We start from the raw sequence: 27767 nt of genomic DNA, 5'->3' as shown, positions 1-27767 counted from the left end.
GTCAAAGATGTGTTAACACGCGGTGCCTGCGATAAACAGAAATACTTCATGAAAATTTGAAAATCGAAAATAAGCTCAAACATACCTGATAGACAAATAAATGTCATTTCTACTTATTTTCAACTGTCAAATGTCACTTGCCACACTAATTTAGTAGTCGGTTTCAACTGGCAAAAGTTTGTTACTGCGCTGCGTCCAAAGTTCGCCATGTTTGTTCATCTCTGCTTGTGTATTTACGGTGGATAGCGCGCGAAATGTGGCGTATACAAGTATTTCCTGTGCTCTAAAGGCCAAGATTCTTGTGGATGGCGCATGCGCAGAACACATACCAAAGTTACGTTCAAAGGAACCCCAATCGCGCTTATATGACCAAATATTGAGGTTAGCAAATGGGCAACCCAGTAGTCTTATTGGGGTTTTTAAAAACCTAAATAATCAGCCTTTTGTGCATGTTTACAATTTAGAACCCCGAATATTCCCAATATTCGGATTTTGAAAGGGTTATTGACTACCTATAAAACGTACATTTACTCATTGACTATTAACTATGATAGCATAGGCGCTAACTAGCTAACAGCATGTGATAAGTGGGGCGATTCTTGGCCAAGTACTCACATGAATCTGCTCAAAAGTACACTTGACTTATCTTAAAAATGTACAAAATATTTACAATGTTACCTGAAAGGGAGAAAAACAGTAACTTATCACACAATAAGGTCATATTGTATCACTTTTCCTTGGGTGTCTGGTGTTTTTTCGCCTTGCTACCAAGAAATGTCAAAACACTAACACCCCACATTCAGTTACAAGTCCAAACAGATCTGATACATTCAAGGTCTAATTTAGAATCCGAAATTCCGCAATCCAAAACATTTTTGTTTTCATACTATCGCACAAGAACATTAAGCAACAATGTATAAAAAGTGACCAAACCAACCTACAATCATGTTTCAACATGATTCCATTTCACATTTAGTTTTATTCTGTTTTAGTTTTTACATTTCTCATAAATCTTCAAATTGTAGTTTAATATTAGGATGTGACATTTATCTAATTCAGTACCGACTTGGTCTCTGCTTCCCTTTTGGTGCCGTTTACAGCCCTCCAATGTGATTTACAAGCTGTAATCTTAACAACCGCAGGAATGCAATTTGTCCTCATGGATCACTGATTGAGTGGAGTTGAACGAGTTTATGATTGTGCTTCTTGCATTGGAGCAGCAAAAGTGTATCTTTGTCTGCAGTGACTTCTGCAGCTAGACCCTCGGTCTCCAAAGCAATAATTACTTCTAAGATTATATATGAGAGCCTTTCCCTTACAAAGCTGGAAGCGACTCAAAAGAAACACTAACACCTTTATGACAAAGTTTGATTTCCTCGGTTGGCGTGTATGGGCCTTTTGCTGGAAAGTTCTACACAAGTGTCGGTTGACGTTCTATTTCAGCTCAAAAGTCAACACGGTTCTGTTTGGCTGTTTGCCGTTTATGTGAATCTCTCTTTGTTGTCTGCCCTCCGTCAAGCAACATGAAACGGAGCAGCGCTGCTAAAATACTTTACGGTGTTTACACTCGCAAATAATAAAACATAAAGTGTGTGGACATTCAGTCTTGTGCACAGTTCAGCTCATTCAAAGGAGGTGGCCAGAGAAACCGGGGGGAGACCACTGAATTTCTGCGGGTAAATATTTGAGGAGCTAATTTGGAGGGGCTGCGTTTGCTGGTGTTAAAAACAAGTGTGTTAAAATGTGTTATTTGTGTGTGTAGGCTCGTGTGTGTGTATTCAATTCATCTAGATTATTACTTAGAATGATTGTTGGGGCTACTTCAACTAATTTGTTCAGGAAAAGGGTTTAAAATTTGTCAGCCAGTGACCAGATTATTCAGATTGTCTAACAAACAAGTATCCGGGCCTGTTCAGTCAACTGACCTTTGACCTTTTGGCATTTTATAATAAAGTCTTAGAGAATTTTTCTGCATTTAACGCATCCTTTTGTGACAAACTGGAGCAGAGGCCAAATTAGGGCACCTGAGATAGAGTTTAAGGTTTGTGTGCCTTGCTCAAGAGCAGCATTGCCCAGTGGATTAAAAATGGTTTGGACCCTTTAGTTCAGCCTGCGTTTTTAATTAATTTTGGACTCACATTTGAACAATTTAGAGTCTCTTTTTGGGGGGGAACTTCAGAGAAAAGCTATTGAACTGTCTAATGATCAATTTTGATTAATCGTGATTAATCACTTAATTGAAAAGGCTTTTTTAATCAACATTATTTAACAAAAATTCAACATTTAATGAGGAAGTCTTCAAAAAAAATGTATCCACTGCACACCTCATCCTCCTCTTTTTCTAATCAGTTAATTACTTGGATAATTGAAGGGAAAAAAAAGATGGCCCCAATAGTTTGACATGAACAAATATTCGGAATGTCATATGCTAAATTTATTAAATGCTTTATTTTAATGCATGTTGTTATATTTATTGCTCAAACACAACTTGTGCTACCTTTAACTTAACCATCCTGTGATTAATCTGCGTTAGTACATGATTAATGCAACAATTTTTTGTGATTAATTAATTAGTTTGATGCTTAAACTTTGAGAAAACTTGAGAAAACGTAAAACTATACGCACCAAGGATTCAAACTCAGAACTGTGAAGCAGACATGCTTCCCGCCAGTGCACTGCTCTCCTCCAAGAAATCACTTGGTGACAGAACATAACAAGGGCACAAAAAACACAAAGACAAAACTGACAGTGATAAGTGGCGGCATTGAAGGACAAAAGCTGATGTTTGGTTGCACGCCTGCCAACGCAGTGCAGTGTGCGTGCGTGTGGACAAGTGCGTGCGTGTGGACAGGATTCTCCCGTGCGCACTGTGCCCACGTCGAGGGGCGGGGTGGGGTGGGGTGGGGTGGGGTGGCAAAGCGGGGACAGATGAGGCAGAGAGGGAGAGGAGGGAAGGACTGGCAGGGTGCGGTCTGAAATGGCAACAGCTCGTCGCTGATCACTCAAGTGGAGTCGATTCAAGTGGAAAGTTGAAGCCTGTTGCGCGCACTCGTCTCATTGGGAGCATCAAAAAAAAAGCTCACAATCCACGGGGGATGTTGTGACACTTTTCACGGAGCAAAAGAAGACCACCACATTAAAAACGTGGACGTGCTGCTGTTCTCTCTCTCTCTCTCTCTCTCTCTCTCTCTCTCTCTCTCTCCGTCCGTCTCCCTCTCTCTCTTTCTCTTTCTCTCTCACCCACCTCATCGACTTTGAACCTGTTTGTTTAAATCCACGGACTTTACAAAAGCCTGCGCACCCACGGCCGTTTCTCCAAGCGAACTTTTTTCCATCCAAGTGGGAATTTGCCGGCGCCCTGATGCTGAGGTGCCCGCTGGAGTAAAGCGATTCGGGGACAAAGTGCACACGCGACTGTACCCGGACCATGGACTCGACAGGTGAACCGGAGAAGTACTGAAGAAGACACACATCTCCCTCGGGAGAGTCCTCCCTCCTCCCGGGGCGATGCGGATCCCCTTCCTCCTTCTCACCGCCTCTCTGTGCGCCATGGTTCTCCTCCTCCTCGCACCTGCCTCCGAGGGCTGCGGACCGGGGAGGGGGTACGGCAAGAGGCGGCTTCCGAAGAAGCTCATCCCGCTGGCCTTGAAGCAATTCAGCCCGAATGTGGCCGAGAAGACCCTCGGTGCGAGCGGGCGGCCCGAGGGGAAAATTACTCGCAACTCGGAGCGCTTCAAGGAGCTGACTCCCAACTATAACACTGACATCATCTTCAAGGATGAAGAGGACACGGGCGCGGACAGGCTCATGACCCAGGTGAGGAAGAAGAAGATGAGGAGGAGGAAGGAGAGCTGGGAACATTTTGCAGTGCTCGTGTGCGGACGGAGACACGCATTTGTCCCATGCGAGTGATTTAAGTCCTGTGTGGTTAACCGTGTCTATGAATCACTTCAAAACGAGCAAACCTCACAGTCGCATCAAACTATGCGCTCCATGTTTGCTGTCAGTTAAATATTTAAACCAAAATGATTGATTTCATTGATTCATAGCTTCACCTCCGGAGCTTCGGTTCTGGAGTTAAAGCTGCTGGGATTTTCGCTGAATGATGAACAGTTGTTCTGACACGTACTATTTTGAATGTTTGTACACAAAAACAATTCCTTGTCATGAGCACCAACAATTTAGGCATATAGTGGTAGTTATTGCCAGTTGTAGTCAGTTGTTAACAGGGATGGGCACGTAAATACACATAGGCCTATTAACTGTAGTTAGCAGAAAAAAATGTTGACATGTGGAGAGAATCCATGCTGTTTAACGTGTGTGTGTATATATATAATATTTTTTTGGGTGACAAATATTTACAAATATTTACATGTATTTATTTACTTATTTATTTATTTATATATTTTAGCTTCTTTTTTTTTTTGCTCCCCACCACTTTGTTTCAGCTCTCCATGTCCAACACAATCTACAACAGATCTTATGATCTTTATATGCAAAAAAAAAGAAGAAAGAAAAAGAAAAAGCATCCTTGTACCTTTATGGGTACATAGCTAACATAATAGCTTTCCTCTGGACTAGTACAAACACCTTTTTTACACTTGCTGGCCCATTGGCATATGCTGCATTGTCAAATAATAACACCATTAAAACTGCTTGTTCAAAATGGTAAAAATAAATAAATGCATACATAAATACATAAGTTAGCTCCATTTTGAAAAAAATAATAAAATAAAATGGACCAACCATGGGTTAATTTGACCCAAATTTGGTTGTATAAATTGCCCGCACAGCTTCTAACCACAACCTTACCTGTAAAAATGTAATGCTGGTTAAAAAAAAAAAACGTTATAAAAATTGACCAACTTGCTAATTTTGCCTTGTTTTAAATTGAATTGTTTTGTACCAAAAAAAAGTGTTGTTTTCTTCAAAACAACCCAGAAAGTTGGGTAAAATTTACCCAAGTAGTGGGTCGGTCCAATTTTTGACTAAAATTGAATTATTTGTAACCCAGGAGTTTTTAATGAATTTTCCAATCTCCTGTGTCCACCGACTCTCAGCGCTGTAAAGACAAGTTGAACTCCCTGGCCATCTCGGTGATGAACATGTGGCCTGGTGTGAAGCTGAGAGTGACGGAGGGCTGGGATGAGGACGGCCATCACTCGGAGGACTCGCTGCACTATGAGGGACGTGCCGTTGACATCACCACCTCAGACAGGTGGGCACTGCAGCAGACCATTACAATGTGCATTAGCAGCGATGGGTGATTTCAAACAGTAAATGTTTGGGATTTAAATGTAAGCAAATTCCTCTTAATAGAATGTTTCATGTATTGGTGATTTTAATCATATATTTACTAAAAAAGGTGTTGCGTGCTGTTGGAAAACGATCCTTAAGTTTTTCGCTTGTTCGTAATGTTGATTTTCTGAATCAGACTGGAGATTGGTGAATCAGGTCCTTCAAAGGATTTATTTTACAGAAATTTCTGGACTCATACAAGACACACTCAATCAGTATTATTTCCCTCGCTGATTGAGTGTATCTTGTATGTGTCCAGAAATTTCTGTAAAATAAATCCTTCGAAGGATCTGATTCACCGATCTCCAGTCTCATTCAGAAAATCAACATTACGAACACGCGGAAAACTTATGGATCGTTTTCCAACAGTGCATAGATGCTCGGTCAAGAGAGTCCAAAGTACTGATGTTTATGTTCATATTCACAGGGACAGAAACAAGTATGCCATGTTGGCTCGGCTTGCTGTGGAAGCTGGATTCGATTGGGTCTACTATGAGTCCAAAGCCCACATTCATTGCAGCGTCAAGTCAGGTAAGCAAGCCAACTATTGTTTATGATAGTGTGGAACTGCTTTGTGGCCATCGATCCATAACGATAAAGAGCCTTGCAAATGACATCGTTATAAATTCACTGCAGAGCCAATTTTATAAAAAAATGAGCATGTCACTGTGTGTGTGCGCGTGTGTGTATGTGTGTCTCAGTCTGGAGACAATAAAGCATTAATTGTAGCAAATTTTTTATTGATCTCGCACCAACAGAGATCCATTTTTGTAATGTTAGTCTACTAGGACGATTTTAGCACATTTTCAAAAATAATATGATTTTAATATAGTTGAAATCACAAATTAAATGATTATCTCAAACCATTTTAATTGGCATTTAAAACGTCTTCATACATTAAAAATACAGTACAGCTTACACATACATACTGTAATGTACAGTTCCTGTACATACACATCAGCAATTATTCGAAAACTTTATTCGAAAAAAAAATAAATACATACATATGTAAACAATTGTACATAGACAACAAAATAAAATATATATTTTTTTTAGCTAAAACAGCATTTTGTTCCATCAGTATTCGAATAATGATGATGATGATAATGATGATGAAAAAAAGTTTTAAAAAACATCAATCAGGAGAAAACAATCAATGGTGCCACTCGTCGCTGCCTCGTAGGGTTAAATGGCATTTCCACCCCCCGCCTCGCACCTGTCACTGCAAATGAATTATGTTACAGGTTCCAGTTTGACAGCTGTGTATTATTTAGAAGCCGACCACTTAAAAAGCAATCAGATAACAGATAACGTGCTGATTGTATATTTCAAGCAAGTCCCTTTTATGAATCACAAATCATCGAACAATAGTTGAACACATTCCATTGCAAGCTTTTCAAACTGTTGCGATATTTTGGAGGCCCATGTCTGGTACCGCCAGTTATTTGATGCCAAGCTACATTCTAGCAGTCCATTGAGGTTAGTAGGCTGTGAGATGATTAACTCTCTCTTTGTTTTGCTGTTGCTTTTCCCCTCGGTAGGTTTCTCTCAGATCTCTTATCGGAGCCTTATCACCTCCTGCTTGCAGACCTCCTTCTCTGCAAGCCGCATACTTACACAGATACACACCTTTGACAAATATTTGGCCGCCTTAAGACATGCTTAAGACACCCGCAGGCATAAATCAAATATGTGTGTGGATTCGCTAAGTAAATTGACTTGATATGATTCCACAAATTGGTGTAAAAAAAAGTCGATTTAAATTCTGTTCCATATGTTCAACCTCAGCTGTGCTCACCTTTCACTTGCTATTTTTTTTTTTTCCAAATGTACTTTCCTGTCTATTTGACCCCAGGCCATGCTTAGATACAATCAGCTGGTTATCCATTACCTCTCGCTGACTACCTCCTCTTGCCACCTCGTCTCACTGTGTCTTAAAGAGCCACAAGGAAGCAAACACCGGTTTACCGTCTGGCTTTCACGAGTCATTCGGGAACAAAAAAATGCATGCAATGTTCATAGAAACTGTTTGGTATTGTTGACCTGAGTCTGCTTGAATCTCAATAATAATAATAATCATATTAATGGGAAAAAAGTAATGTCTTGTGCCATGTCAATATCCGTCACATTTGTGACTCGCCCAAATAACCCCAAAAAATGAAAACTGAGATATTCATATTCACCTCAAAAATTGATAATGTTGCACACTCTAAAAAGAGAATTGTTGAACCAATTTAAGATTACCAACTTAAAATAATAATAATAATAATAATCACTTCAGTTGGTAACACACAATTGAATTAGTTAGTACAAAGTGCCCATATTAAATGTAATTAAGAGATTATGAGTTCATTAAACTTAATACTTTGGATTGGAGTCACTTTGATTAAATTATTTCAGGTGAATATATTAAGTTTAATGAACTCAAAATTAATTAAACTTAATATATTCACTTTGGACTAACTTAATTTAATCATGTGTTGTCAATTGAAGCAAGTTTGTCAAAAATTCAATTTGTAATCTTAAATTGGTTCAACAATTCTCTTTTTAGAGTGCAGCAATTTTAATGTTCCCAGTTGAAAATCACTTTTCAGCATTTATAGGTTCAATCAAATATCCATAGCGACCAAGTACCTTGGGAAAAAGATATTGACCCCGAACATTCAGAAACTGTTGAAAGACCACTGGAGAGTAAATTTCTATCAACTGACGCATTTTGCACATTGTCTACTACACATCACTTGTTTCCGTACACTTAGATTCCAATTTTAACTTTTGTGCTGCAGGGAAATGAAAATAAAAACCTTACATTGACACAAGTTGACTTGTATCCATTTTTAGCAGTAAGTAGATCATATTTTGTCTATAATTAATATGATGACGTCATAACTTTTCAGGAAACAGGTAACGACCAATCGTGGCTCAGTGTGCTAATGTCACATGACCAAACTCAGACAACTGGTGAGCCGTGATTGGTCGTTACCTGTTTTATGAGCACCTGTGATCACATTTTCAGTTGACAGCAAGTGGCAAAATGTGTTTTTAAAGGTTTAATTTTGGACATTTATTTTGGACAATATATTAAAATTCTTATTGCTGAAAATGGCTCAAAGAGTTAAGTATCCCTTTAAGGGGGAAGTCAACCCCAAAAAACTAACAGCTCAGCTTCAAAAAAACAGGTGGACTGTGATTGGCCATTGCCAGAGCACTGAGCAACATCGATGTCATCTTCAGTCTACAGCAAGTGGCAAAACCCCAAACATTTATTATTATATACATTATTTTCTATGCAGCCGCACTAGTATAAATATGGTATTCTGGTTGATATCGTGTTAGCGGAATATGAGCTAAGCAGCAAAATCCAGCCATTTTTGTCCATCTCAGGGGGCGGCCATTTTGCCAGTTGCTGTCCATTGAAGATGACATCACAGTTGCTCAGGTCTTAGATAACAACCAATCACAGCTCAACTTGAGAAAACTCTGTGATTGGTTGTTACCTGAGCCCTGAGTAACATTGATGTCGTCTTCAGTCGACAGCAAGTGGCAAAATGGCCGCCCTCCAAGATGGAGAAAAACGACTGGATTTTGCTGCATAACTCATATTCCACAACTATAATATCAATCAGAATTTCATGTTTAGACTAGTGAGGTCACATATAACATATTATAGGCAAGAAACGTGTAAGGTTGACTTTCTTTCTTTTTTTTTTTTATCTCAAAATTGACATTTTTGACCACCCGATCTATTGTTGTCAATATCTCATGAGTAATATCTGCAACATGTGGACCACATTTCATATTTCATGAAATGCAACCAATTTGACTCGGTTAGAATCAGCACAGGCCTCGTGATGTCTTGTACCGTTCAAAATGTTGATGAAGACGTTATCTTGCGTGCGTGCAAGTACGCTGACCAAAAAGACGTTGAAGACGTTATAAACGGTCGGTCGCTAATCTGCTGGGATCATATTGGCCTTTAGTCAGTGTCAAAGTCCAACTTGATTTATGGAGCAAGTGCGAGCCTGGATTGCCGTATGTGGAAGTTCAAGTGTGGCTCCTTTGAGAAGGTTCTATTTTATGTATTCATTATCAAATGCGCGTCTTGATTTTCTTCCATCCGGATTTTACAGAACATTCCGTGGCGGCCAAAACTGGTGGTTGTTTCCCAGGCGACGCTGAAGTGACCCTTGAGGGCGGAGTCACCAAGCAGATGCGTGACCTTCATCCCGGCGACCGTGTTTTGGCTTCCTCCGCAACCGACGGCCGCGGGGGGCTTCTCTTCAGTCCGGTGCTCTCCTTTTTGGATCTCCAGACTAACGTCACAAAGATCTTCACGCTCATCGGAACCAACACTGGACTTAATATCACGCTCACGGCGGCGCACCTCATTTTTGTCGCGGACTGCGAGGGCCGACTCAGCAAAGGCGATGTGAGGACGTCGTTTGCCAGCGGGGTCAAGCCGGGTCAGTGTATACTGACCTCGCAAGGAACAGAAACAACTCGAGCTGTGGTGACTTTTGTGGAGGAGAGGCGGAGCACCGGCTTGTACGCACCGCTGACCCAGCACGGGTCTATAGTAGTGAACAGCGTTTTGGCGTCCTGTTACGCTGCTGTGGACAATCATCATTTGGCCCACTGGGTTCTTGCCCCGCTGAGGTTCGTCCGCACCCTCACGGGCCCTGCAGAGCAACAAACTGAAGGAGTGCACTGGTACCCCAGGCTTCTACAGCGTGTTGGGGAAATGCTACTGGGCCCAGAACACTTCCACCCTTTGGGAACTGAGCGAGGACTCTGACAGAAGAAAGAATATATTGAAGAGAGCAAAATAGAAAAAAACAGTTTTTTGCCATCGATGTGTTGTTTTTACTCACTCCACTTGTCTGTATATGCTGTAAGACACAAAAACCGAGAAAGTGAATTGCGATTTCATATGTGTTTTTGCTTTTGGTAATTTCACTTTCATGAGGCTATTGTGATTCAGGAGTGCTAGAAAACCACAAATTAGTAAACATTTGGTTATCAGTAGGGCTGGGTATCGATTCGATTCACAATCCAATTCGATTTTTCCCGATTCTATTCACTTCAATTCAATCCGATATCAATTAAGTAGTGATGGGAAAATGAAGCTTCATGAAGCACTTGCGATATTTTTTTACTCCTCTAGATGGTGCTCTTGGTTTAGATATGAAGGCTAGCGCAATGATAATTGATTACATTTGCACTGCATCTTGAATCCAAGAGTGCCATCTAGAGGAGTCAAAAAATATCACAAGTGCTTCATGAAGCTTCATTTGTCCATCACTACAATTAAGTATGCACATCAATTCACAAATGTCAAGGACATGATAAAAACTTCATAAATATTCAAATCCACCGTGGGCCGGTTCAGGCCCGCAAAGGGGTTTAATCCGGCCCGCGAGACAATTTTATGAAGTAAAAAAAAATGTGTTTATGTTTAACTAATTAATCAGCCAGCCACAATCAATATATATAAATTTGTACTTTCACAAGCAGTCCTCAGATGAGCAATGCAACTTGTACTAGGAATCGTCCCAGATGAGTTACGGTTTGTTTAAAAAAAAAAGTTAAATATGACACAAATTCAATTATTGGTAACACAAATACACATGACAAGGATTAACATCTTTATAACTTCATCAACAGTGCCACACAATGCATTCTGGGAAAAATATGTACGCAAAACAGGTTGATTCAACACGTCCGGAATAACACTTAAGTGTTACACAAACATTGACATCAGCAAGGATGAGATGAAAATATTTTCATAATCTAATTTAAGTATTGTAAATATAAATTAAAAATATTACATCTTAAAGTGCAATAAATCAGGTCTTTCATAAATGTAAGAAAATACTTTTCAACAAATTGTGAATGAGTGGACAAAAAAAAAAAAAGTCCCACAGACACACTCCAAAATTTTATGCTATTAATCTCCATATGATATAAGAGTCATTCAGTTTTACCTTCGAGCACCTTAGCGTTCAAAACGTCTGTGATGTGTTTTTTGCTGCATTTTATGAAGGTTCGGCATTCATGTGTACTCAAGTCTGAAGTCTTCAAGACGAGAGTGACAGTGTGTGTTCAAATTTTGGGATTGCTTCTTAGGAATCCAGAAAGTCAAGGCAAAGCATAGAGGAATTTGGGAAAAAAAAAAAAAAAAAAAAAAAAAGCAAGCATTGATGAGAGATCATTTATTGGTCTGCGTAAATTTTTAATTTTGAGCAATTTAATAATGAAGTGAAAGTAATTACAAGTTTACTTTATTTACTGTTTCATTATTTTCCCTTGTTGTCTGATGTGTTGTTTTTTTTTATAATAATTTGCAAAAACATATTTACTATATTTATTTGAACATTTTCGACTGTGTTAATATTATTGTGATTTTTTTTGGGGTTGAAAACAAGGCAGATTTTTTTATTATTTTGGGGGGGGGTTAAAAAAATGGTCAACAAACTTAATTTATCTCGTGCATGTAGTTACATAAAACACATTTTATTCATTTGAAGTTGTAGTATGGGTTTAAAGTGCCACCAAATAATGACACATGGCTTGACCTTCCGGCCAGGTAGACGCCCCAAAAAAATTCGGACACACTCAACCAATTAAAATTAAATTTTCATAATGTTATCACAGTTGAATGTTTGTTGTCTGTTGTATCATGTGTTGCATCGTCAACAAATGTGTGTGTCCAGATTGTCATATTCAATGAAAACGACAAGGAGCTGAGTACATAACCCTGAGGTGTTCCAGTACTTCTATGACCTGTGATTGTAATGACGAATCGAAGTATTACTTTCTATGAAGGAAGGCCTGCTTACAGGCCACAAATAATTGTTCAAATAACTAATTGTGGGGTAGCCAGAGTTGGTCCTGCACAGAAGTAGAACTTATTGTGTCTGAGGATGTTCAATTTTATTTCCAGTTTTATCATATATGGCAATGCTGCCGCATTAAAAGTCATTGATAAATCAAAGCAAAAAATAAATAAATGGCGCTGCCTGTATGCATCAGGGATTTTGACAGAATTCAGGTTTTATTTGTTCTCGCCGTCTGTGTTTGATTAATTGATCTCATCCTGGTTACATTTCTAATTCTTATCTTATTAAAAATATGTGTGTGACTTCTAAATCGGCCCCACAGAGCATCAGTAGATTTCGATGCATGCTAATATTTGTATCTCAATGGGGAATTTTGTCCGTCTAAAATGAGGGAATCATCTGGCACTGATGCAAGCAAGTTTCACAGATTTGCTTTCATAACAAATCTATTATTCATTCATGCATCTTCTTTATATCAGGTTTGTATCAGGTGTATTATCTTAAGAACTTTTTTTTTATTGTGCTAAATTTTTTGTTGTTGTAAGTCTCAGTTTTCTGGTCAGTAGTATCTACCAAAATACACTCGACTCAGGCTGTATTCAACTACTGTATAACTCTAGCTGTTAATATATGATGCTCCGTTATTTTCTTCTGTTTTTTCTTCTTGTATTTGATGACTTTCTTTGCATAAGCATTTTCAGTTCCAACCAACATGTATAAAACCCAAATTCGAAATGAACTACATTTTCTGATGATTTTCTAACTAACTTTTGGTTCAAATGTTTTCATGGAGAAACAAATTCCGAGGCACTATGCCGGCACACTGTGTAACGATACTCAAAGATTTGTCAAATATGTATATTAAGCTATTTTCAGAGAAATTATTTAAAGATCTATTTTTAAGAATATTAATGTAAATGTATTTTGGAGCAATGTTGTGCATTCTTTTCTTTTTTTAAATATTTAACATAAAGTTGTTTTTATTACAAACAAGAATGTGTTTTTCTTTAAAAGCAAAATGAGGTTAAGAAATAAAATAATGATGTAACTCAGATTGTTAAACTTGACACTTTTAGCACCACGACAGGTAAAGAAATAAATGAGCAGGTGAGCTCGAGTTAGTATGAGGTGGTGTCAGGTTGGGCTGATGTTTGCTTTCAGTACCACGGACAGCAATTCAGATTGTGTTTTCTTCTTCTCGTATATTCTGTACTTTTAGGCAGGGTACACCCTGCTGGTGGCAGCGATCATTGCATATAGCAACCACCAGGGGGCGTCGCTATCTAAACGCCCAAATCAAAGCTTGCTCCAAATAAAAGACGGAAAGTGATGGAGGTTTGAAGTCCTTTTTTTAATATTGATCGGGTGGGTAAGGAAGATTTTTAATATTTTGAAGATGTTTTCACCCCATAAGTAATCAGAGGAGACTTGCTTTAAGACAAATAGAGAACCAAAGTGATGACAAATAAATTCAAACAAAACAGCTTGTTGAAACGATAAAAAATAAAAAAATAAATTAAAAAAAAGTCAGTTTCTATATGTCTTGCCTCCATATAATCACAATTTAATCTCTTTGGACCACAATACACTGGCAACATTTTGAGGCTAAAATGATGGGAAAACACAAGGGAAAGGGGCGGTGTGCTAATATCCAATATAAATCTGCTCAAAACCCCTTTATAAAAAAATAAATAAACAAAACATTTGGTGGTAAAACAGACCTCAAAAGTAATCCCGGTAGCATTGTCTTGAATGAAAGGTCTTCACACAACATCACATGGGAAGTCAGCATGCTCACATTAACTCACATACACATATGATTATTTATTTTTTTATAGAATATGTAGCTGTCATCACTTGGCAAAATTACATTTATACACAACAAATGCACAATTACATTTGGAACCTGTAATACCAGCCAGAGCAAATTTGTTAGTTGTGTTTGAAAAGCTCCCTGTCAAATGGACCTGCTCCTTGCAGGAATTTGTCCCATGACAGTAGCCAATAAATAAAGAATTTCTGTTCCAAAACACATACACACACACCTCACTCTCACTTTAGTACGGTAATAACAAATATGTTGAGTCTGTGAATGTGTTTGGACTATGTAAGAGCGGAGAACCTGACATAAGTACAAAACACTCTGTAGCATCCTCAGTTGGCAAATACGGTAACCGCTATATACGCTAATATCATCATTGCTTGGCAGCATACAAAAATAAAACAAGTAGCTCTGGTGCATATTCGGAAACGTTTGCATTTGTCGGCAAAGTCGTCTTGATGGAAATAGGAGAAGCTGATTTAAAAGTGAATGAAGCTGGCTCAGTTAGAATATGTTTGATTAGAGTGTGATTAAGTCTGCCTAACTATAATCCTACCAGGAGCAGCTTCTCATTGGTGCAGTTTGAAAGCTTTTCAGCAAGCCTGACTTTGTTGACTCTTGTATTGATTGAATGCATAATAACTTGCCGAACAACACTTTGATCTCCATGAAAAGAAAAATAATACAGGCAGAGGTGGCAAATCCAAGTCCAGAAAGTAAAAACCCTGCCACAGTTTGGCTTTAGGCCCAGGTGGTAGCTAGCAAGATCCCTAGCTAGCTCGCTGGATGCTCATTTACCTGCTAGCTAGCTAGCTAGCACAAGGGGCTGAAGCAAAACTGTGGCAGGGTTTTTACTTTCTGGACCTGGATTTGCCACCACAGAATAAAAGTGGCCCATGTTTAGTGGGAATAACGATTTAAGATTGTTACAGCTTCCCACGACTAATTATACTGATTTCTGATTGGTAAACAACAAATGTTGACACCTGATCTTAACAGCTCACCCGAGCTGAATATTTAAAAAATCACTTGCTACATGTGACCAAAACAGACCAAAGCAGAGATTTGACTGACTACGGAGGGTTTAGCAATGAGAGATGATTGAAATGTAACGATTGAGCCATCTTAGAGGGAGCCACATCTGCGTTTATCCTGCATGAGTTCAGGATTTTCTTATCAGTCCAGTCAACGATCGCACTGTAAGTCTAATATTTGGCCCCTTGGAATAGCTGTCTGTCATTTTTCTTTTGCAAGAATTACAATTCCTCTGTAGTGGAACTGCAATTTCAGTTCTGCTTCTACGGTCAAAGTCCAAGTAATTAGACAGGACAAGAATAGGACAGGGAGTGTGGGCGATAGAGGAAAAGGGGTGAAGGGAAAAAGTTGGCGTGACAATGAAACTTTTACAGCCTCTGGGTGAAATTTTCCGGGAATACTCCTTTGGGGCCGTTTTCTTTTTTCTGCTTCCAGTCATCTTCTTTGATTCCCATCAGCCAGCCGTCATCCTGAAGACGCAAACGCACAAATCCAGATATTACTTGACTTATCTTTGTGATGTCACCAATGTGAGAATGGGTGTGCGTGTACCTGTTCATCTGGGTTGTCAAAGGTTATTACTAGCACCACGTCTCCTGCCTTCATTTCAAGTTCATCCGTGTCGTTTGCGGCATAATCATGCATCACTTGGACCTTTACCACACATTAGTAGAAACAAAATTTAGAGTTAGAGCAAGGATGGCAACTTAAATGCTGAAGGGGGCCACCATTTTTCACCAGTGCACTTCCTAAACCAGATGACAAAAATGCTATTTTAGATATGGGCAAAATAAAACCGCTGGGTCAAAAAATTGGACTGATTGGACTTAGGTCAATTATACTCAATTTTATTGTGTTTTGTACAAAAAATTATCGTATCAGAAAGTTTGATCCAAATTTTTACGCAAATTGGGTTGTTTTTGACCCAGCAGTTTTAAGAGTGTACAATTATGCAAAACACTTGCTCTTAATATATGCCATTTTTCATAACACATTTCTCAATGCATGTATAAAAACTTAAATTATTATAACCCAAAAACAAAGGGTTGGAAGAAAACACCAAAATAACAACACACTGGGATCCCCCCCAATGCAAAGTGCTCTCTTGTATAAAAATGACCATTCAAGGACGGCACAAAAATGTTGAACAGCAAACCGACATTAAGTGCAAAAATTCATTCTGTGCATCTTTTCCCCACATAAATCAAAAAATTATAAGTCAAGTCATGTTATCTTAAGACCCTGTGCCATCTAGTGGTGAATGATGTTATTACAACTTAAAACTATAGTTTATAGACATGCATAGGTTTTTGCAGATTTTAATTGTATTTTTTTATTTTAAACATATATTATATTATATATTATTATATATATATTATTATATATATATAAAAATATATATTTCTTAACATTTTTTTTCTGTCTGGGATTTTGTGTCCCATTTTCCCCTATTGTTCACGGGAAATATATATTGAATCTTTAGCAGCATTTTTTTCAAATAAATTTTATGCTTTGTACAACAAAAAAAAAAGGTCTCGATCCACTCAGAGTGAGGTTGCAAGTTGAACACACTGCCAGTTACCCAACCCTGGGTTAGAGGAATGAAATATTCTCATTCAGGCTCAGGTGTTACCTTAAACAGGAAACCAGGGGGCATGTCAGGTGACTCTGCCTTTGCCTCTATGGGTTCTTCATTTACTGCAGGTGTCTAGAAAGAAAAACACAAAATAATTTATTAATAGAAAAACATTCCAAAATAAATCATTACCAAAGCATCATACTGTTACAGATAATAATAAAAAATATATAAAAAATTCTTGAATATATTTTCTGCTTGTACTCACATCATCTTCTGTTGTATCTTCTGTTGTTGTTTCGTCTGCTGCCTCCACTGCTTCTGCTTCAGGAGCTGCTTCAGGAGCTGCTTCAGGAGCTGCTTCAGGAGTTGCTTCAGGAGTTGTTTCAGACTCACCCTGCGACCACAAACACATCATTAAAAAAAAAAAAAATGAAGCAGACACTCTACATGATTTCAACCGTAATTAATTGTGAGGGTGTGAGATTGACACACTGCAAGACAGACAAAAACAAAAGCAGCGCTACGACAACACAGGCAATAAGGTCGAAACAATCTTTTCTTTATCATCTCAAGATCAAACCTCCGTAAGAGCTGATGCATCCCACCCTTTCCTTCCAGATGCATTTTCTCCGTTACCTGATCCTCTTCATTAACAGCATTAGGAGGAGCTTCGTCTTCGCACGCGTCAACCGAAGCCTCGGCAGGACTCGCGGCGTCCTCCGCGTCTGGCTGGTTCTCGTTCTCCACCTGACCCTCCTGGGCCTCAGCCACGGGTTCGTCATAAGCCTGCTGGCTTTCATCGTCCCCCCAATCCTCGTTGTCGTCATATCGAACCGCATGGGTACTGTCGTCCCCCCAGCCCTCTGTGGCGGCGGCTATGGGGTCATAGCGGGCAGGCGGCGTATCTTCTTCCCCCCAGGCCTCCGCAGCAGCCGCCACAGGGTCATAGTGCTTCTGGGTGGGCTCTTCTTGGGCAACGCCGTCCTCTGGCTGAGGGGCAGGGGTTAGGTTTCAAGGGGTCAGAGTTCATAAGACATATTTTACCTCATGACTGGGTTGGTAAATCATTGGGGGAAATGTTGAGGGACGATTACGTAAGGTTTGAGGGAAGATATATGTTCTATTCAGAATTGTATTTTTGGGGCTTGGGGTTTTTATTGTACTATTTAGGACCATAATTGAGATTGGATGTTTAGCTGGCTGATGAGCATTATATTACCTATTACGCAATCATTTAATAATCTAGGCAGTGAACGAAGTGAGTTTGCAAACTTGGACGCTGGACCGGAGAGACAAACCTTCCTCGGTTAGCTTAGCGCTGGCTAGCTGGTACGACAGAACACGGAGAGATTTAAAACATTATCAAAAGCTTAAAAAGACCTTGGGTTCTGCTGTTGGCCAGTTTACAGAAAGGGATCCTGGAGGTTAAGGTGAGTTATTTTAAACTAAAAAGGAAAACCTTTCTGAAGGTTGGTTTTTAAAAAAGTGAGCATGAGGCTTGGTAAAGCGCTTTGGTGTAGATAAAGCGATATAAAAGTGCACTTTATTTACCAAATACCATATTATGATCAAATTTTAATGTTAATTTTTTGGACTGTGATGTGATTTTTCGGCAAAAGTACAATTAGTCTGCCATTGGAATTTATTCGGGATTCGTTAGTTAAATAGTAAACGAACATGATCATGGATTTGGGGTACGAGTCCAAGCCTTAATTATAATCATATTATAATAAAAATTGTTATTGGTGCAAACCACTGTAACATTATGTATGTATAGGAAAAAAAAACTGTTCTTCAATAATGTCTCATTAAATCAATAAAAAAAAAACTTCCATACACTGTAAAAACAAAACAAAACTGTAATATAACAATATTTTACTTTTTATTTCACTGCTTTTTTCTGTATTTTAAAAATATCATTTAATTTACAAAAACAAACTCAGATTTTACCTGACAAATGTAAAATAACATGATATCACTGTAACTGTAAAAACACACAATATTTCTGTTCTTTTACAAAAAAACTACATTAGAAATACATATATTGATTGTTAAAATACGTTCACAAATGTATCGTAATTTCTCAAATATTTGTCTTTTATTTAATGGAATAGAATGTAAAATTCATCTTTAAAACCCTAAAAAAAAGGGAAAAAACATTTATATTTACTGAGAAATTAACTGTAAAAATGTGTAATGTTACCATAATTTCTTTGTGAACTGACATTTTTGTTAAAAGTGAATACAACTACAATTTCTGTAATGCCCTATAGATGGTAGCATTCATTGTATTAACATTTATTTTGAAAGGACATTTAATGAGATATATAGCATATGTAATTAAATAGTCACTTGAAAACAAATAATTCTAAAATATAAATGCAACTGTATTTTACTTAAAAGTTGAGTACAACTCACAAATGTACTGAATTTAAAAAACAAAGTGTAATATTGTTTTTTTCCCGCATACCACACTTTGAGAATCTCAAGTGTAGATGATTGCCAATATATATGACAAATATATGGATTTGAGCAATACACTGACTATGGCTTGAATATTTCACCCGAAAGTAAAGTGTTTATTACTTTGTAGCTACAGTATCTGTTCAATGACAGCGCTAAAAGTTACTAAATTATAGATAGTTTTAGGGGTCAAAGTAAAGTGAGCACAGAGGAAGTTAGGGAAAAAAAGTATCAATTTCATGCAATGTATTTTCTAAATTTGAAAACAAACTGCAACATTAATATCTGTTGCGATGGACAGAGCAGCTGATTCATTGTCAACATCATCATCAACATTTTACTAAGGAACTGATGGTCATTTTAGTAATAGGACAATAAGCCTTCACTGGGAAGGCTTGATTAAAAAAAAAAAAAAGTCAAAGAGGGATGGCGGCGGTAAAAGGTAGGAAGCCATTTCCATCAGAAGAGGGATTTGAGTTCTTCTGTGTTTAGTTGGCAAGCATGGCTTCTAATCACAGAGTAATGGTCACAAGGCAGAGGGGGAGTCGGGTGGGTGCTTTGTAAGAGCAGAAGTGTCATTCCGTTGTGAAGGATTGCTCTTTGGCCCAAGCTGTCTTGGAGACACATCTCTCTTACAGTGATGAACCAAAAAGGTTAGTTCACGGATGTCACTGTGAACGCAAGGCTTTGTGAAAGTTGACTTCACTAAAGTAAAGATGAGCAACTTCACTCGTTTGCTCCCTGTGTGTTACATGGCATGTAAACGACACATGTTCTGTCAGTGTAACATACAGGGACACAAGGATCATTAAAAAAAAATGGTGGTCAATTCAGTTTCAGATATCGATACTGATTTGAACTAAATTAGTTCAAATGTGAAGAAAACATTTTGTCACCAGTCAGGCGTATTACATTCCATTTAAATACAGCATAAATTTTTGAAAATGAATTGACTGAAGCTTATTTCCAAAGTCAATTTGTGCTATGTAAATATTTGTCAGACGTCGGACATCAGACACTGCAAACATGACAACAATGCACAAAGAGATTTGACACAGATGTAACATTTATGGAGTCATGCTTTTAGACAGGCAGCCATTAACGAAGTCTCAGAGAGTGAAGCTTATAATGGCAACATGACACAATGGTTAACATTTACACAATGGTATGAAAATAACAATGATGATCAGAATTGTTTATTGAATTAAAAATTTAGTTGTAGCGCTCAATTAGCTTACCCAGGAGTCCCAGTTTGCTGGCTGTGGGGTCAGAGGTAGTCATATGAAAATAAATACTTTACAAAACTGTCTTTTTCAGCCTGCTGGTTAAGTATAAAGTAGAGTTAGATATTGTTGTGCAGAAGTATAAGTACAGTAGCCTAAATAACAAATATGTGTTATCTTTGTAAATGCTGATGCTAGCTAGCTAGCTCCCTAGCAGGTAAACGAGCACCATGGGAGCTAGCTAGCTAGCACCTGGAGCTAAAGCCAAACTCTGGACCTGGATTTGCCACCTCTGTTAAATGTTATACTGTCACCTCATATTCCCATCTCATACATGTCAATTTCTACTGTAAATTATTATAACTGCTTGAATGTAGTGCCCCGAGTGGTCAATACGCAGAATATTATTACAGCTCCCTGTTGATTACAGAACCACGTTGCTCAATCAATATCTGTCTGAAAAGGACAATTAAAATAGAGCATAATTATCCCTGTAAAGACTGAGATGTTCCTGATGGTGGGGCCAGTAAAATAAAAAAAAAAGCGACATTGTGAGAGATGCCTCAATTATAACACAGGCTGCATGCCATTTATCTAGTTAATTAAATACTGACAAGCAGCAGCCTTGCGGCAAAGGGAAGCCTCATACAATGGGAGTCTTAACAGTGCCGATAGAAAGGAAAAATCATCTCTTTGTGGTATTTGCTCTGCACTTTTGGCTATTATTGAAGTCATTCGAGGAGAAAATGCGCTGTTGTCGACTATCGGAAATAAAGTAGAAAACAGTCAGTCGAAGCACATAACTATAAACCAACATGCCACTAGCTTTATATTTTAGAGGGAAAAAAGCAGCCAGCAAAACCTCAAACTATGCCAATAAAATCCAACTTGTGATCATTATGTTTGCTATGAAGGACTTTTAAAGGACTATAATTCCGCTGTTTGTGAGCACCAGTTGTACGCACTAACCTCTGTAGGGGAGGTGATACTGATATCAGGAGTTGCTGCAGAATCAAACAGGCTGATGATATTTTCCGTTTTCATCTCTTGGGATGGGGTCACCTTGGGTGGAGGAGGCACTGCTGGTCTGAGCTACGACAAAAACATGAACCATTAAAACATCGGATACATTTTAAAAACAGCGCAAAGAAATACAAATCTACCTTGGATGGAGATTTTGGAATTGGCGGAGGTCCTCCTGGTTTGAGAGTGTGGTTGGACTCATCGATGCCACTGGGTCAGTGAGAAATAGAGGGTGGGAAAATAATCCAGATGACCCAGAGTGAGCGTACATAACGTAAGAGGATAGCGAAGAAAAAAGAGCTACAGAAAAGTTGTATTCATGCAGAGTTGTCATGCTAGAAAAGTGAGCCTCCCTTCACCCCGTCCTTTTATATCGCTCTTGCATCCCATGCAAGCAGGCTGTGTCTGTGCCTCATTTAGAGCAGTAGTAGTGAGTGGCATCATTAGTTGTAAAGAACATAGTGTAGAAGCTGACAGAAGCCTCAGAACTGAAGATATTTAAAGAGATGGACGTAAACACATTGGCTACAATATTAAGTACAATTGAATGAGATCTCACACAAGAGCGGTATCAAAAATACAGCGTTAACTTGTTTTATAAATCTAATTGGAGCACACGCAACAGAGTGCAGGCCTCGTTTGACTTTGACCCTTTAAATTGTGGCAGCTTTTGTTGACCCCCATTTAACATGAGTTTGTATGTGATTCTCTCTTTTCAGTTGTAAGAGGGTGTGCACACTTATGCAAACACATTATTTCAGGTGTTTCTTTTAACTTTAAGATTTTTAAAAATATAATAATTGAACAGGTTATAGGCCTCATTAATGGTCAATAAAAAAAAAGATTTATCTTATTCCCATCATTTAAAAAACATGGGTGTGTAGACTTTTTATATGCACTGTATAATTTGTGAACTAACAAACTATCCCAAAAAATAATAATAAATATTGAGTTGTAGTTTTTGTAAATGACAGAAGTTTTGACACCGCTCTTGATTTTAATCTCGCTATATGGTTTGGGTTTACCGATGAAAGTTCCACAACTTACTGCTGAAACTGTAAAACGACATCACTTATGCTAATAAGTCTGAACAGTACATTTTCCCAAATTCACTTGATAATCCTCAGCAAGCTGCATTTAGAAAGTGATTCTATACACTTGAGGATGACTTTGAATTGTTACGTAACACTTATGCCTGGTGATGTGTTGCCCATCTCATTCATATCCGCAGCTCTGAGAGCACGACGCTCTTTCCAGACAGCGTCTGAGAGCCCACTTGCACAAGCAAGCACCGTGTATGTGCTCAAACCCGCAAACCGACTGACATACAGACATCTGGACAGACAGACCAACAGTTGTGTCAGCGTGGTTGAACACGCTCCTTGCTGATTACCTCCTATTTGCTCCGGACGATAAGGCGCTGCGGTTACCTGTCTTTCTGCAATGGAGGTTCAGCGGTGGTTTCAGATTAATGAATGACATTTGTTTTATGTGTTATCGTAAATGTTCTGTTTTAGTTCAAATAAAGAGATCAATTTTGAACTTGAATTGACATAAAAGTTCCAAAAAAAGCCATTCCATTTCCACAATATGGACAAAAAAATCACATATAATCCCATTATACTTCATAGAAGCTTCATGAAACACTTGTACTATTATTTTACTCCCCTTGATGGTGCTCTTGGTTTAGAAATGACTAGTGCAACGATAATTGATTAAATTTGCACTGCATCTTGAATCCAAGAGTGCCATCTAGAGAAGTCAAAAAATATCACAAGTGTTTCATGAAGCTTCATTTGTCCATCACTATGTCGTGACGGGAAAATGAAGCTTCATGAAGCACTCGCGATATTTTTTACTCCTCTAGATGGTGCTCTTGGTTTAGAGATGAAGGCTAGCGCAATGATAATTGATTACATTTGCACTGCATCTTGAATCCAAGAGTGCCATCTAGAGAAGTCAAAAAATATCACAAGTGTTTCATGAAGCTTCATGAAGCACTTGCGATATTTTTTACTCCTCTAGATGGTGCTCTTGGTTTAGAGATGAAGGCTAGCGCAATGATAATTGATAAAATTTGCACTGCATCTTTAATCCAAGAGTGCCATCTAGAGAAGTCAAAAAATATCACAAGTGTTTCATGAAGCTTCATTTATCCATCACTATGCAGTGATGGGAAAATGAAGCTTTATGAAGCACTCGCGATATTTTTTACTCCTCTAGATGGTGCTCTTGGTTTAGAGATGAAGGCTAGTGCAATGATAATTGATTACATTTGCACTGCATCTTGAATCCAAGAGTGCCATCTAGAGAAGTCAAAAAATATCACAAGTGTTTCATGAAGCTTCATTTGTCCATCACTATGCAGTGATGGGAAAATGAAGCTTCATGAAGCACTTGCGATATTTTTTACTCCTCTAGATGGTGCTCTTGGTTTAGAGATGAAGGCTAGCGCAATAATAATTGATAAAATTTGCACTGCATCTTTAATCCAAGAGTGCCATCTAGAGAAGTCAAAAAATATCACAATTGTTTCATGAAGCTTCATTTGTCCATCACTACCATTAAACCACTTTGCATGTTAGTATAAGTCATTTGGAAGGAAATAAATGGCCAAAGTTAAAATGACACGTGACCATCTTGCTCACTAACCTGCTCGTGTCCGTCTGTTCGAGTTTCTCCAACACATCGTATAAATCCTGATCCAACTGAAGGACAGGAAAGCAGATGGAATTAGATTTTCTGCCCTGCCCTTATTATTATGATCAATATAATCATAGAGTGTTTACAAAATTCAGTCTGAGCCGTCAAAATCATGACATTGGACAAAAGTATTGGGACACGTGGCTATTCATTCTTTGAACGCTGTTTAAAGGATTTGACTGACATGTTTTTCCCATTAATGAATAAATAAATGAGCATGTGGTGTGTCCCAATACTTTAATTATACTGTCGTGTTTCCAACAAATGTTTTGAATGACACTCACCCGGCTAATTTCTTTGTGAAACTTTTCCTCAAAACCAGCCAAACTCTGAAAGGTGCTGACATAAAATCCAACACGACTAGAAAAGGGAGGAAAAAGGAAAAATATTCAGTGCGTTGGCAGACTTGTTTTGTTCAGAGCAGGGCAATTCCTAGCATGTCATAACATTCATCAACAACAACTAAAACGAAAACTAAAATAATGTGTTCATCATTTTTGATCATTCGCCAGAGAATATTTTTCTCACGTCTTTGCATGGCCAATGGAGGCGGTAGTTTAGGATAAAAACCTGAAACGTACGAGGAAATAAATGAACACCTGTTCAAGATTTTCTGCACAATAAAAGTTCACCTGTTCCAGAGTGACGGCAGCTCCTCCTGTAAGTCAATATTGATCTCCTCAAACACCTTCTGGGCTCTCTCCAACTCCTCCTCTGCCTGAAATAAACACACTTGGCTCAATTCCTTATTTTTGTCATTTCCTTGCTATATGACAGCAACAATAAACAGTTTCAGCTTCCAATTGAAAGATATCCAAGTGTCCATCGTTAACCTGGCTTCTGGACAAGCTACTCTGGGCAACATTGTGTGCGGACAGAATCCCTTGAGCCCATCCGGGCGTCGCCCTCTCCAACAAAGAGGACGGCTAAACGGGAGAGACACACATGTTGATGTATCATTTATGGACTTCTCATCTTAAATAGATTTCCACTGCTGTCGTGTGCGTTCGCGTTACCTTGGTGATTTTAATCCCACCATCCTTTTTCTTGGTTTTATGTGTGGTGGCGTAGTTGTGTCTGGCGCTGTCGTAATCCACCAACTTTCTGTCTCGCTTGGCAATACGAGCCTGAGCAGCAAAGTAACAAACGTAAGTCTTTGTGCCATTCATATGTTTTATAAGTGTTTAAGAAATATATGTTGTTAATATAACCTTAATATCGGGAAACTGTCCTAAATAGGTATCCATGGAGATGAGAGCGTGATCAACCAACTTTTGATGGTAGTCAGTCCAGAGCACGTCGCAATCCTTGACGATGGATGACAATTCGGATATCAAACACGGATATCAAAAAGAGCAAAACAATCACTTTTTTTGTCACATTTATTAAACTGACAGCATAACCAGACAGTAGTATGTTAATAAAATATTCTGTGAAAATAAATTAGCCCTCTCACACTCATAGCATGTGGGCGTACCCCCGCAGCATCATGCTAAGTAAGTAAGATGCTATCAGGAGCTTTCCTGAAACCAGCGACACGGAACTAGCAACATTTCTGCTCAAGTAGCAAAATTACCACCTCTTTTTTACTTTAAATTGACTGTACATCCCCCCCCCAAAAAAAAAATCAAACGCCAAACCGGTAACATTAAGTCATGCTATACCAAGCTAGCAGCCATGGCTAACGTTAGCTTGTTTACAGTGCACGTTACATACAATGCATGTCTCATAGCCTATATGTTAGTGAAGTGTGTGACTTTGGTCAGAGACTCAAGGGTGCGAGGGATTAGTGAAGTGAGGCTACATTCAAACCTTGCTAGCAGTTTTAACATCACATGCTCTCCCTCAACTGTTCATTTGTTGTGTTACCGGCAGCATAGTGGTTCAATGATGAATTAGCAAAAACTTGCCGTTTTATCTAATATGGTTAACTAAGTGCACACGTCTCAAAAATTAAAAACAATAATATGTCTGACCTCCACAACTGAGTCGACTTCATTTTTGCCATACCAGTCGGGCTCGTACATGTCAGCCAGGCATGCCTGCACGTTCTTTGAGGACTCGTGCATTGCTGTGGGGGGAAAAATGCACATTTGCAAAAATTGGAACAGGTCAATAGTTGTATGTTGCACATCCTATTATACAATTATATTAGTTTCTTTCTCACCTTTTACAGCCTCCAAGTATGCTCTGAGGTCGCGCTGGAGTTTGCTCCCTTCAGCCTGAAGAGTGGCACATTTAAGAAGACACATGTGTAAGCTTGCAGACAATAATCAAATATTAAATCATAAAATCAATTTTGTGGTGACTGTGATAACATCATTTCCTTGGACTCTCACATATTGCTTGTTGAAATTTATGACTCCCTCCTCGAAAGCAACATCTTTGGTCTCATCGGCTTTTCCAAGCTTCTGCAGGACCTGCCAATCACAAAAAAAAAACAATAACACTGTCAATAATGGTATTTTTTATATATTTTTGCCAATCACTAATATATATGGATGGCTTACAATTGAATAACAGGCAAGCTGGCTTACTATAATGATGCTTAAAATCCCTTTACAAGAGTTTCATGTTTCTAACATAGCCAAAATATTAGGAACACCTCTTGCAGGTGTGTCAAATATTGCATTGATGTATATGACGCACATGGGGGATCACCCTGCAAGGATACTGCATATAGGCTTAAGTAATATAGCGCCCTCTGTCACACACTCATAGCATCCCTAACATGCAATTGCCGAGGCCTCTACCGTATATGCATACAGTACGCGAAGCAGCGTAGTACTCTCATCGAGCTTTAATTAAATATGGCAGCTTTGAAGCTGTGGGACGTATATAAGACATGGCCGAGATTGTTGAGGAAGTGCCACATAGCCTACACGCGATAATGAGTGGGCCCTTCTCCTTCTCCTTCAATGTTCCCCTTCAATGACATTGCCTTAAACGCACGCACATGCAGGGGTGCACCACCCGATCCCCAAATGCAGCATCTCAGCTTCCAGCTGTGAGGCTGTCGTGATGCGACATTGCCCCCTCAGTGGGGGGATGCGCAAGTTGGTGCCTCGCTGCTTTTTACAAGGCCTCGCGCGTCTATTCCATATCCCGCATTTGGTCACGTTTATAGCCTTCTCTTACCTTCTCTTGGGCTCTGGTTAGCTTCTTCTGGACGTTGCTGGCCACTTTCCCCGCAGTCAAACCTTTCCCCAAATTTAGCTCAGCCATCTTCGATAGCGTGGATCAGACTGGGGGGGGGCGCGCGCACGGGTGGGAAATAAGAGCAAAAACCAACGGCTGGACCGCTAGGGTGACCGTGTGGGAAAATGCATCAATGTCCCGATGATAAATTACAAGCGTGGAATGTGCGTGTCGCGTGAGGCTGATGTGGTATCAGTTGGATGATGCAAAGCCAGGCCGGCTGTAATTCTGGAATATTGAGCTGTTAAGCGTGCGCGTCCACGACACGGGAGGAGGATGCTGACAGAGATGCTCTTAAAGGCACAGAGCTTGCTGCGCGTACACGTGGAGTAGTGTTGCCTACAATCCACGCAGAGACCATCCACGTATGCTATGGCAGCGGATCTCAAATTTCTAATACTAAGTTAAAAAATATATATATATAAAAAAAAAAAAACAACAACAATTAGCTCTCCAATTATCACCATTAAGTCCAGCAATAAAATACAAAAGCGTAACAGGCCTACGTGTTATTAAAACCAAAGCAGAGGTATCATATCTAAAATAATAATAATAATAATAATAATAATAATAAGCACAAAAGA

General features: G+C 38.9%; 2 protein-coding genes across 5 annotated transcripts; one reads left to right on the top strand and one right to left on the bottom strand.

Annotated features, from left to right (window-relative positions):
* Positions 1–2940: 2940 nt before the first annotated feature.
* On the top strand, positions 2941–13471 carry LOC144060220 (indian hedgehog B protein-like). Its single transcript, XM_077579532.1, has 4 exons — positions 2941–3816; positions 5061–5218; positions 5726–5829; positions 9429–13471. The coding sequence occupies exons 1-4, from the start codon at positions 3508–3510 to the stop codon at positions 10091–10093; spliced, it is 1236 nt and encodes a 411-aa protein (XP_077435658.1). The 5' UTR covers positions 2941–3507; the 3' UTR covers positions 10094–13471.
* Positions 13470–27449, bottom strand: bin1a (bridging integrator 1a). Of its 4 annotated transcripts, XM_077579528.1 has the most exons (19): positions 27124–27449; positions 26325–26405; positions 26153–26207; positions 25962–26056; positions 25197–25292; positions 25002–25112; positions 24819–24911; positions 24618–24703; positions 24270–24345; positions 23935–23990; positions 22676–22720; positions 21423–21492; positions 21229–21351; positions 20275–20295; positions 17210–17563; positions 16839–16967; positions 16628–16702; positions 15547–15648; positions 13470–15464 (listed from the first exon to the last, which is right to left on the bottom strand). In XM_077579528.1, the coding sequence occupies exons 1-19, from the start codon at positions 27208–27210 to the stop codon at positions 15363–15365; spliced, it is 1857 nt and encodes a 618-aa protein (XP_077435654.1). In that variant the 5' UTR covers positions 27211–27449; the 3' UTR covers positions 13470–15362. The 4 variants fall into 4 exon arrangements, with proteins under 4 accessions (XP_077435654.1, XP_077435657.1, XP_077435655.1 ...); XM_077579531.1 differs by lacking the exon at positions 17210–17563; XM_077579529.1 differs by lacking the exon at positions 20275–20295.
* Between the last annotated feature and the right edge of the window lie 318 nt (positions 27450–27767).

Source organism: Vanacampus margaritifer, chromosome 11, assembly GCF_051991255.1.
Source record: "Vanacampus margaritifer isolate UIUO_Vmar chromosome 11, RoL_Vmar_1.0, whole genome shotgun sequence".
NCBI classification, from domain to species: Eukaryota; Metazoa; Chordata; class Actinopteri; order Syngnathiformes; family Syngnathidae; genus Vanacampus; species Vanacampus margaritifer.
This window is presented reverse-complemented; position numbering and strand designations above follow the sequence as displayed.